The 12,480-nt window shown below is 37.4% G+C and overlaps 1 protein-coding gene across 1 annotated transcript; it reads right to left on the bottom strand.

Annotated features, from left to right (window-relative positions):
• Nucleotides 1–1,283: 1,283 nt before the first annotated feature.
• Nucleotides 1,284–11,731, bottom strand: LOC311285722 (sialic acid-binding Ig-like lectin 13). Its single transcript, XM_084435759.1, has 8 exons — nt 11,676–11,731; nt 8,880–8,968; nt 4,590–4,982; nt 4,103–4,420; nt 3,679–3,942; nt 3,474–3,564; nt 2,686–2,737; nt 1,284–2,484 (listed from the first exon to the last, which is right to left on the bottom strand). Exons 2-8 carry the CDS (start codon nt 8,956–8,958, stop codon nt 2,299–2,301), a joined length of 1,383 nt encoding a protein of 460 aa, XP_084291885.1. The 5' UTR covers nt 8,959–8,968; nt 11,676–11,731; the 3' UTR covers nt 1,284–2,298.
• Nucleotides 11,732–12,480: the final 749 nt, after the last annotated feature.

Below are 12,480 nucleotides of genomic sequence, written 5' to 3'. Positions count from 1 at the left end.
ATACCATAGTATAAGTTATTACTGTAACTTATTAATGTAGCCTTTTGAGAGTTTCTTTCAGAAAGTAAATTATCTGAAATGGAATGAAATGTTTAGCTGGATTTGAACATGTATGTTTTCAGCAATTGCTTTAAAAATATTTTGTAATATTAGAATTACCCTTTATCTATTCAGGGGACATCACAGCCCACCTGTCTTTATCAGATATGTCCTGTTCACTTTCTCACAGTTACAGACCTATTTAAGGGTCTTTCTCAAGGGCACCAGGGGACAAATGCTGTTCCCCCCGCCCCCCAACTGATCTAACACCAATTTAAAGCAGAACATCTTTTATATAATAAAATAAAATGTAATGCATGTTGATTACCTTTTTCTAATGTTTCATTCATGATTCATTCATCTTGTTCCATGTTTTTGTTTTATTTAGCTGTAGACCATAAACATATTTTGAAAATAAGTGCATGTCATTGTACCTCAAATTTTGAATTTTATTTATTTTAAAAATAAATATATTCTCTTCCCTTTGATGCTGTGAAGAGGTGGAGCCCAAATGCTACAGACTCTGAAATTGATGCAGCAATGGCAGATCACCTGAAACACGCTCCAGGAAGAGCTGGGGGTGGTGGATACAAAAAATGAGCCAAACAATGTGTTTAAGGGATAGCTCACCCAAAAATGAAAATTGTCATCAACCTCATGTTTCAAACCTGTATACCTTTCTATGTTATGCTAAACACAAAGATGTTTGGAAGAATGTTTGTAACCAAGCAGATGTCGCTTCCCATTAACTACCATAATAATTTTTTCTCCAATAATGGTAGTCAATGGTTGCTCTATTTGCTTGGTTACAAACATTCTTCAAAATATCTTCTTTTGTGTTCAGCAGAAGAAAGAAACTCATACAGGTTTGGAACATGAGGGTGAGTAAATGACAGAATTTTCATTTTTGGGTGAACTATCCCTTTATATAATAATTCAGTATTTTGTAATTGGTATTTTAGTTTGGTTAACAAATGTTAAACATTGAAAAAAATACAGAGAAATTTTGGCTGTTCAAGATCAATAAAATGTTGTGCTAAATCAGAACATGCTTCTTTTTTGCTTATGTCCACAAATAATGTGTTCTTTTTTGTGATGTACACGTGATTAAAACGTTTTATTGACGTTCAGGTCTGACTGGACCAATTTTTGACCTTTAGAACCTTTGTCAATATGTGTAAACCTCAAGACTTGATTGCCTTTCACAATGTTACACAATAGGTGTGTGATTATTTTATATGCAGGCTTATATATACACTTAAATTATGCAGCAACACATTTAAACACACAGATGACGACGCATTTAGACGTCCAGGGACGCGCAGAAGAGATGTGGAATTCACGGTCAGATGACGTCGAAGATGTCCGTTCAACTTTCATTTTGGAACTATTTTTCAACCATGACGGGACGTGTCGGACGGACGTCTTTTCAACGGTCATTAAACGTCCAAATGTTTGCTGGGTAGCTAGTTGATTTCTTCAACGATGCATTGTACTATAGTTAAGCAGCGAGTTACGTCGTTGTTCGGGAAACGCACCCCAGATTGGTACCTCTTCACAATGAGATCCCGCACATCCTTTGTAAGCTCATTGTGGGCCATGGCTTCAGCAATAAGGCCAAAAAGATTTTACAGAACCCAGAAAGCAATGATTTTATTCAGGGTTAATCACCATCATTAAAATATGATTTTTTAGTAAGAGTTTGAAGTTATGTATTCAGTTAATCGCAAACAGTGTGCACATTTATGCAACCAGCCAGGTAATTTTAGGTTTGCTTTTTCTTTAACCCTCTTAGGGTTCCGTTCTGACCCCAAATGAATCCGCCAAAACACAGCATAAATGTATAGTTTAGAAGTAAACATAAAAAATAAAAAAAAGACATATCATTTGTATTACATTTTTAAAAATATTTTTTTTTCATACAGTAGCTTATGTAAAGTGGAAATGAGGACCGTATGAGGGCTAAACATTTTTCTTAAGAGCTTCCTGAAAAAAAAAAAAAAAAAAAAAAAAAAAAAAATCAGCTATTTTATCAGGGGTGTAAACTTTTATACCCTATAGGTCAACTCACACTTCACTGACAGACAGCGCCCATCGCGGACAATCACCAGATTACAGTACATCACTTCTCAAGACATTCCACGACTCAAAAACACTGATTGAATGACTGAAAACAAGCGGTGAACAGTAACGGATTTCAACAGGGGAAACTGCGTCTGTCGGTGAAGTGTGAATTGGCTTTAAGTGAACCTACAAACCCTAAGATACTCTGTACTCTACTTCTGTGTATTCATCATGCTTGAAGAGTGTCTCTGTGATGCAGTAGTTATGCTGCTCTGAGATGTCAGTCTTTTCATAGTAGATGATCAGTGTTTCATCATCAGAAATTTCATTGGTCGTGATGTCATTGGCAGTGTTGACATAATCCACATCTGTGATTTTAACCTGTGCACAATGAAAACAGATTACAATCATGTTTTATGTGCAAAATACTTTCACATAATTAGCTGGAAGAAATAAATAAACAAATTTGTAATAAATTAATGGTCATAAATATCAACAAGCTGATGAATCAATAAATAAGAAATGTCTAGAAAACTGAACTTTTATGAACCAGATTTCTATACAAAAATAAACTAAACTTACCTGACCAGAACGATTCTTTTCATTGGCACTGGGTTCATTGAAAATCTTTCTCCTAATAAAGAAGGAAGGTCGAAATGTTTTCGAAATGTTTATTTTTGCAGTGGCAAAAATTATATTCAAACGGATCAAGTGCAAATTGGCAATGACAACAGAAATATGCTGTAAAACAATGTGGGATTCTTAATACGTGTAAAAAAGGATCACCTCTCGTTTCTGAAGAGCAGAAAAAAAACATGTTATGAAAAATACCATTATGTTTGATGGTTATAAATAATATCTAAACATTTGCGTCAATATTGACATTGAATATTATACACTTGACAATAAACAAAATAATTTCAATTTTCTATGTCTTGGTAGATGAGAAGAAATTAAGAATAATGTAATATTAATATATTGCATGTGCATGACTGAAGCGCTTTCTAATAGTTTGTTTGATCACTATATGAAGTCAAGTCAGGTCAAGTCAAGTCAAGTTTATTTATATAACGCTTTTCACAATACAGATTGTATCAAAGCAGCTTCACAGTATTAAATTAAAATAATACATCAATGTTAATTTCTAGTGGAAAACGTCCACGTTTGGTAATGCTGATCAATTGTATTGTTGCTGGATTAATTAAATTAAATATCCCCAGGGAAGTCAGAAGTCAAAAGTGAATCAGTTTTTAACTGACTGATGCTTAAACAAGAAAAATGCAGAGTACATCTTAAAACAGGATGTTTCAAAAAAGGCATAACAGGAATACAACTACTGTTTAATTCAGAATGAAAGTGAATATTTTTACCTTGCACAAAACCCAAGAGCAGAGAGCGTGAGAACTGCCACGATTCCTCCCACACAACCAGCAATCAGAGGCATAAAGTGTCCATCTTGTCCTATAGGACGTGAAACACTTGTAATTCCACCAGAATGTTGTATTTCAGTATAATCTTCATTGCCTTAAATCTGTAAATGACCTTGTTCTTTACATGTAGACTGTGTTAACTCACCTTCAACTGTGAGCTGGATCTCTGATGATGACTGTTTTCCAAGTTTATTCTGAGCAGTGCAGGAATACCATCCTGCATTATTTTGAGTTCCAGTGAAGGTAATCTGCTTTCCCTGAGCTATTGGCATCTCCTGTCCACGTTTGTACCAGGTGAAGTTCATTTCTCTTGATGGATTGGCTTTGCTTTTGCAGGTCAAAGTCACATTAGTGTTAACAGAGACTGAAGCAGATGGATCGACGGTGATGCGAGTTTCTTTTGGAGAAACTTTGACAGAAACACAAGCACATAAATAGGAAAAGCATTAAAACACCTGTGCATTAGACATTTCTAGGAAGCTAAACACCAAATACTGTTTAAGCAGCACTTTGTGCGTTTAAGTACACACAGGGCTATGTTAAAGGAAGTAAGCAGTCTAATCACTTACACAGGACTTGTAGCGTCACGGTGGTCTCCACAGTTGAGTCTTTAGATGTTTCTCTTGGATATGTAGCAGTGCAGGAGATGTTCTTGCTGTGATCCATGTATGAAGCTTTGAAGGTCATGTGTGAAAACACTGACTGGGTTTTATCAGGTTTCTCCTGTAACTGTGTTGTAATGTGGGCAGATTCAGAGATGTTGGACCAGGATATTGTAGGAGGTTGTTTGGGACAGGGGGCTTCAGCAGAGCAGCTCAGACTGACTGTTGTGTTCTCCATCACTGCTTTCAGATCAGTGGGTTTAAGTTCAGGAGGTTGTGGTGAATCTACAGAAATAAATGATTGTAGCTCGTCATTAAGAAGCTGTTCTTAGTGATGTAAGTTAATTATGCAAATAATATTTACATTTAAATGTATTCATTTATTAAATTTATCAAGTGACTTACAAGTGAAGGAAAGAACCTGTATGTTAAAGACAATAGAGATGACGTTTACCTTTGACAGTGATCCTCACATTCTTTTTTGAATCATCGTGGTTAAACGTTGCTCTGAACACATTTGGCTTCATTTCCAGTCTGAAGTAGTAAAGATCTGAATGATTCATCATGATGTTATAGAAGACAGTTGTGCAGTTCCTCTCACTGAGTTTTCCAGTCATCTGTATGTCACTAAATCCTCTTATGATGTTTTTGCTGCTATTAAAAGCTATACAACTGTCGTCATCAGCAAAATGTGATGTATTTTTTAGCCAGATCCCATTAATATATTTTGTCTTGTTACGTTTGTCCTCAAAATTGGAGATGGTGAATGCACAAGGAATCTGCACACAAGAGCCTGTCAGAGCTGTTACTGTCTCAGGCATCACTGCAAAGTAGATATCACCATCAGCTGAAACATAAAAACACATTAGAGCATTATAATTTAAACCTTAGAGAGGTCAAATATTTATATTTTCTTACAGTATTTCACAATTGCTAAAACACTAAACCCCATTCTCTGAAACCAATGCTCAGTGGCCTAAACCCATTTGTCGAATCAGTCACTCTGTAGGCAAAACCTTAAACAAGTTCAGGTAGTTAAGACACTGTTTGCAAATCTCATCCACTCTTTTTGCAAAACTCTAAACACATTCTCACTCACTAAAACACATTTTTCACTGTGTTGCAAAATGGTAAATACATGTGGCAAAAGTTAAACACAACTACAACACAGCTGTCATCGTTTACACACAACAACTCAAAATTGTTCACACTTGTTTCTAATGATGTGATCAAATCAGTTGTCTAGAATATAAACCAGTTCAGAGTACACAGGGGACCCAGGTACGTTGAATGTTGATTCCAACAATGGATGGAAACAATGTGAGAGGCAGAGGAGGAAGAGTTCGTGTAAGAGGTGGTGGACGAGGAGGAAGAGTACAAGGACAACGAAGAGCAAGACCAAGAATAGTAATTTCAGATCAAATTCGGGCAACTGTGATAGACCATGTTCTTGTTCATGGAATGACAATGAGGGAAGCAGGACAAAGAGTACAACCCAATTTGAGCAGATTCTCTGTGGCCACCATAATCAGGACATTCAGAGAAGAGAACAGGTAAATGTATTGGTTTTCTAATTTGTGCGACTGAAAGTTTACTGTATACATTTGATACAGTACATCAGTTTGTCAGGGGACTGGGGAAAAAAGAAAAAAAGTTTTACAATACATTTTACATATGAATGTGATGTCCATTACTATTGTTACTGTATGTATACATTAAGAGCATTTTCCCTTTTGTAGAATTGCAAGATTACCAAATGAGGGTGGAAGGACTCCTTCTCCGAACAGCAAGAAGCTCTCATTGTTGATATGGTCCGTCAAAACAATGCCATCCGACTGCGTGAAATACAGCAAAGAGTTGTAGAAGACCATGTAAACTTTGAAGGAATCAACAGTGTCAGCCTTTCTACCATTTCCCGTGTCCTCCATCGCAACAGGGTACGCATGAAGCAAGTGTACAGAGTACCCTTTGAGCGCAATTCAGAAAGCGTAAAAGATCTACGATATCAGTATGTGCAAGTAAGTGTACACTTTCAGCACTGATGCTTACAGTACAAGTTTCTAGCCAACAGTTATTGTTCTATACTGTTACTGTAACTGCTCTATATTGTAGTGTATGTAAATCAGGAGTGCATATAAATACACTTTTGCAGAAGTATGTCTTTCTGTAACACTTACTAAACTATTTATTTATCTCTTTTATATATAGAGGGTGTTTGAAATGGATTCCATGGAAAGGCCCCATGAATACATTTTTGTAGATGAAGCAGGGTTCAATCTGGCGAAGAGGAGAAGGAGAAGCTGGAACATAATTGGCCAACGTGCCATTGTGGAAGTCCCTGGCCAGCGTGGTGGCAATGTCACCCTATGTGCAACCATAAGCAATGGGGGGGTTCTCCACCGTCATGCAACCCTGGGGCCATATAACACTGACCATCTTCTTACATTTCTGGGTGGTCTTCGGGATGTTTTGTTTGAACGTGAGCAGCAGGATCATCAGCAGGCAGTGCATCCTGTCTATGTTGTGGTTTGGGACAATGTCAGCTTTCACCGTGGTGTCCGAATACGTGAGTGGTTCAACATCAACCAGCGATTCATGAATGTTTGCCTTCCACCATACAACCCTTTCCTCAACCCAATAGAAGAGTTTTTCTCTGCGTGGCGATGGAAGGTCTATGACCGTAACTCATATACAAGGGTAAATTTTTTTTAGGCAATGGAATTGGCCTGTGGTGACATAGGTGTGGAGTGTTGTCAAGGCTGGATCCGGCACGCGAGAGGGTTCTTCCCCCGTTGCCTAGAAAGGGACAACATTGCATGTGATGTGGACAAAGTCCTCTGGCCGGACCCAGCACAAAGACGGGATGCTGAGGCAGAATGAGTCTCTCATTGACACAATATTTTGTGTAATACGCTTTTCATTTAGAGTTGTCTTTGTTCTTTGGGCTTACTTTATTTTTATACTGAAAATACAGACATTCAATACTGTATTACGTGCAGTACTTACAGTATGCAATATATTTGCTGTTCTGAGTTGTGAATTATTTACTTTTATTTATTGCAAAATTATTTTCTATATGCAATACAAAAAAAATTCTCTGTAACTACATGCCCTGGATGCTGTGTTCTCAATTTTTTGATGTAGTGTCTAATGAATGCTGATGAGTGTTTATATATTGACTGGCTGTGTTTATGTTTTGAAAGCATTGTTTGATTTTGAGCACAGATCAAATGGTTTTGAGGCAAGTGTTTGATTTGGCCAGAAGAGTCAGGGGTTTTGTGTTTAAAGTTTTGAGAATATGGGTGAAGGTTTCAAGAAATGTGTCTCAGCAATTGTGAAATACTATAAAATATAGATTTTAAAGATTATTTTCACTCTGCTCTTGCTTACAACAAAAGAGTACACTGATATAGTAAAGTCAAGCTCCAAAAAGGACAACACAGCACCATAAAAGTAATTATGACATATGACTTGTGCCCTGTATTTACAGTTTTTCTCAGTCGCTTTGGTGCGTTCCAATATCGTATCATCCCTAACATGTGCAAAATAATAAGTGCATTTCTCAGAACAATTTGTACAAACTGCAATATACAATAGATATGTTTCTAAAGCTAGTCAGTCACTAAAAATCCTTAGTACATCTCTAAGAAGTAAATATTCATGCCAATGATCATGTCAGTGTCATCAGAATGATAAGTCATTTAGTCATTGTTCTTGGAACAAGCTCGTCAAAATGTTTAGGCATGTTGTCAATGTAACTGTGTACTTTGACACTATTACCAGATGTAAACTTAGGCTACAGTTTGGATGACAGTTACTGTATTGAAAATGCACAAGGCTGCACTTCTATGGGATATATCAATTTCAAAAGTACTATTTACATATTACTGTATGTGGGTTATTGATTGAAAGAGACAAAAGAGATTTAGTTTTTCACAGCTTTTACTAGTTCTACTTTATGAAAGAAAACAACAAAATGATTTACAGTAAGAAAAAGACAAGGGGCACAAAGGAAAATAAAAACTAAATTAGAAAGAAACACAGGAAACCCCCCTAAGGCATAACTTTGCCCGCAGCACTGTTCTAGTGCTGTCTCTGCACAAGATGCACCTTTGAGCAATTTTGACAACTGGTTGATTGTTGGTTGAACTAACACTTTACATTCCTTGAGTGAGGGTCAATTTCACCTGCACGAGTCATCAAATCATCGTTTTTGTACAAAAGGTCTAATAGAAATGTGTAAAACTATGCTTGACAGTTTATGACAAATAGTTAAACAATTTTGCATGTAATGGCTTATGCAAGAAACTAATGCCTAGATATTTTGAGGGGTAAGACTATTCAACAAACCATCTACTATATTTTGATCAACATGACATGAGCAATTGAAAATGTGGAAAAAAGCTGACACTTGTACATTATCAATTGCAATATGTACAAAAGCAATTGCAATTTGTTCAAAGGAATAAGAAATTGCTTTATTGATGTGCACAAGTGACTAGATGATTTGGAATTTGTACAAGTAGTATCAAGAATTGCACTTTTGATCTAAGAAATGCACCAAAGCGACTGAGAAAAACTGTAAAGTCTTCTCATATGCTTTAACGGTCTTTGCTCGATACATTTTTTTGTCCTTTGCCAATCACATGCCTGCATTTTATCTCTTGTGTATCATATCAGTTGTGGTTCTGCTGAATGTGATTGTTTAAAATAAAAAATAAATACGAGTGTAATATGGACCAACCTGAGTGAGTGTGTAGAAACACAGAGCTGCTGATGATGATGATGATGATGAAGAAGGACATGTTCTGGAACACAGACATCACTGGAGCTCTGACACAAACAGGAAATAACCTAAATATACTTGTGTGCAAAAAAAAAAAAAAAAAACACAACAATTTTTTTTTTCTCTGTCCACAACTGTGAGCAATGAATTGTACCTTCAGCTTGAGTGTTATTACTGTGTTTAACTAAAGAGATTTAAAGAAAGTTAACAGTCACTGCAGACTCTCCCATGATCTTAATAACGTTCAGTTATAAGTCACTTGTAGTTATTAGTTAATGATGAACTAATCATTTACAAAACATGAATAAACGTTCATAAATGATTAATAAGTGATATGCTAAAATGTATTGATTGTTTTGTTAATTCAGTTATAAGTCATTTGTAAATTATGAGTTAATGATGAACTTATTTACAAAACATGACTATTCGTTCATAATTGAGTGAAGGGGGTGGATTTGAATCCTGCTGCTTCAATGTATATGTAATGAGTGGTTATAATCAAGGTATTAATCAATATTTTTCCTTCTACATATCAAATGAGTTGAATGACTTCTCTTGAGATTTTACTTTATTATAGAAGTTACCAGTGTGATTACTGAAATGTTCTTTTCATGTATTCTTTAATGTCAGGATTTGATATCTGAATGCAGTAGCAGTGCTTGCTTATTTAGCCCGGCTTCAAGAAATTAAATAGGGAAATGTTTTGTGTTTGAGAAAGGTCTTCAACATGTTAAAACACATAGGGGTCATTGAAGCCAATAGTTTAAGGGACCATTTCTTTGTTAAAGCCTTACTTAGACTAAAGTGTAGCTCTCGTTGAGAAAGAACGCATTATCTTGATGTTTTGAGAGGACTCTCCTGTGTATAGTTAGAGCCTGGCCAAATCTAACCTGGGAAAAGCTGTGTGTCGGTGTGTGTGTTAGTCTTCTTGGTTACAGGTTAAGGAACCACTGGCATTGTTGGAGATTGACTGAGTTGTTGTTCGAGACATGCTGGCACCCAGCAACTCAAATCTGAGACCAGGAAGGTCACGACGTGCCTGACTTCAGGGTCCGAGTGTCAGCTGCATAATCAGATGGAGATATGCTTCCATCTATCTGTATATGTGTGGAAAATTACTATGTTTATCTATTTCTTAGCCAATGAGAATCATTCAACCTGTAAGCAATGACGTAGCTTAGACCTTAGAAATGATATAACTGCTGTGATCTTTGTAACTGTAACTGTACAAACTCCTGTGTGAGTCTTGAAGCTGACTTCTGCTGATGAAACTGCAAACTATCTTCAGTAAAACTTTTCTTAATTTTTTTTATAATTCTGACTCTTCTTTCAAACATCTGGTCCTTGGGTCCTAAACTGTTAACCCCTAACATGGGTAATAAGCGGCGAGCTAACATTTTATGTTAATAACGTTCAGTTATAAGTCACTTGTAGTTATTAGAGATGAAGTGATATGCTAAAATGTTTTGATTGTTTATTAATTCATTTATCAGTCATTTATAAATTATTAGTTAATGATGAACTAATCATTTACAAAATAACTACGTTCATAAATTATTTATAAGTGTTATGTTATCGATTTACTCAGAACCGGCTTTACCTTCAACTGATGCTCACATCATGTGCACAGTCAACCAGTCAACATGTACACTGCAGTACACACTACAAAGTGTTCAACACCTGTTATAGATGATGTGTGAACGTATTAATAAATCATTTACAAAGCTTTCTGCATACCCTAATCTAAAGTGTAAATTATTCATCACTTGTAAATGTGTTACAGATCATTTGGAGATCTTTCTGATCTGTTTCAAATGATCTGTATATCTATACAAGTCATTTACAACACTTTCTGCATCCCCTAATCTAAAGTGTAAACTATTCATCACACGAAAACGTGTTATAGCCATGTTTTGTAAATAATTCGCTCATCATTAACTAATCATTTATAAATGACTTATAACTGAATTGACAAAACATTCATAAAATGTTACCACTTATTAATCAATTATGAATGCATATTCATGTTTTGTAAGTGATTAGTTCATTAACTTATTATTTATAAATGACAAGACTGAATTAACAAAACATTCATAAAATGTTAGCATATCACTTATTAATCAGTTATGAATGTATAATCATGTTTTGTAATTTATAAGTTAATCATTAACCAATAACTTATAAGTGACTTATAACTGAACGTTCTTAGGGGCCAAGCACAGAATGTGTGTAGGCTCCTATTGAAATCGTTGGCGCTATCTCTCTGACCAATCAGCAGTCTGCCGTGTTTTCATGTCACATTTTAGTATCGCCTCAGCTCGCCTTAGCTCGCTTAGAACCTCGCCGGAGGTGATACGAAAAAAAGTACCTGGAAGCAGGTACAGGTACAACTTTTACACAGTGGAAAACCAAACAAAGGCGAGTCGAGTCGAGGCGAGTCGAGTCGAGGCGAGCTGGTACTATGTAGTGGAAAAGCGCCATGTCTCCTCACTCTGACCACACCACATCAATTTCGTAACTGCGCCACTTATTGGTCAAAAGTGACAAACCATGAAATCACATTATTAGTGACTGTACATATGATTTTTTCACCCATTTTGACTAAGATCATCTTAAAAATGTCTTTAATTGCTCATAGTTGCATTTGGTCTGACACTCCCAGCCATGTTGGCATGTCTTATCGTCTTCTTGCACTTTGCCCCGATAATGGGTGCTTGCAGCTATATTTATAAATTCACAAGAGACAAGGCTTACCTCAGAGCAGTGCAGTCAAAGAAAAGCAGAAGTTCTTGAAAATGTCTTCCTTTATGCGAGATTGTCATGGGAAGTCAAAAAGGTGAAGCGAGGAATCAAGTGCAAAAGGAAATTTTAATGAATTACAAACAAAACAGACTGAAAACCAAAACTCCCTCGTGGGGGAAAAACAAGGCAGACAAAACCTCAAGACATAACACGGGGGGAAACAAAGACAACGATCCACACAGACTGCAAACAAGAGGGAACTAATAAAGGGAAACTAATCAGGGGGAACAGGTGGGAGAACTCAAACAATAATCAGATAACAAGTAGGGCGGGGCTAACAAAGACACAAGCACATGGCACAACATAACAAACACCCAAGTGCAGAACAAGACAAGACAGACATGTGACATAACCCCCTCCTAAAGGAGTGGCTTCCAGACACTCCACTAGAACGGGGGGGACAGACCAGGGCGGGACGGAGGGACAGGCCAGGGCGGGACGGGAGGGACAGACCAGGGCGGGACGGGAGGGACAGAACAGGGCGGGACTGGAGAAACTGACCAGGGCGGGACGGGAGGAACAGACCAGGGCGGGACGGGAGGGACAGAACAGGGCGGGACGGAAGACACAAACAGTCCATCAGGCGGCCAGGGCGGAGACTTCCCCTCGGGTGGCCAGTACGGAGACTTTCCCTCGGGCGGCCAGGGTGGAGAAGACCCCTCGGGCGGCCACGGTGGTGAAGAGCCCTCGGGCGGCCACGGCGGTGAAGACCCCTCGGGCGGCCAGGGCGGTGAAGACCCCTCGGGCGGCCAGGGCG

Source organism: Rutilus rutilus (genome assembly GCF_951802725.1).
Source record: "Rutilus rutilus genome assembly, contig: SCAFFOLD_59, whole genome shotgun sequence".
NCBI lineage: Eukaryota > Metazoa > Chordata > Actinopteri > Cypriniformes > Leuciscidae > Rutilus > Rutilus rutilus.
This window is presented reverse-complemented; position numbering and strand designations above follow the sequence as displayed.

Bases quoted from the DNA above. Each gene is read 5' to 3' on its own strand.
- LOC311285722 (XM_084435759.1), bottom strand. From the start codon at position 8,958: ATGTCTGTGTTCCAGAACATGTCCTTCTTCATCATCATCATCATCATC. The intron at 3,943-4,102 runs GTAAGTGATTAG...TTTCTGTCAAAG, and splicing joins CGTGACGCTACAAGTCCTGT to TTTCTCCAAAAGAAACTCGC. The intron at 2,738-3,473 runs GTAAAAATATTC...CTTCTTTATTAG, and splicing joins GCTCTTGGGTTTTGTGCAAG to GAGAAAGATTTTCAATGAAC.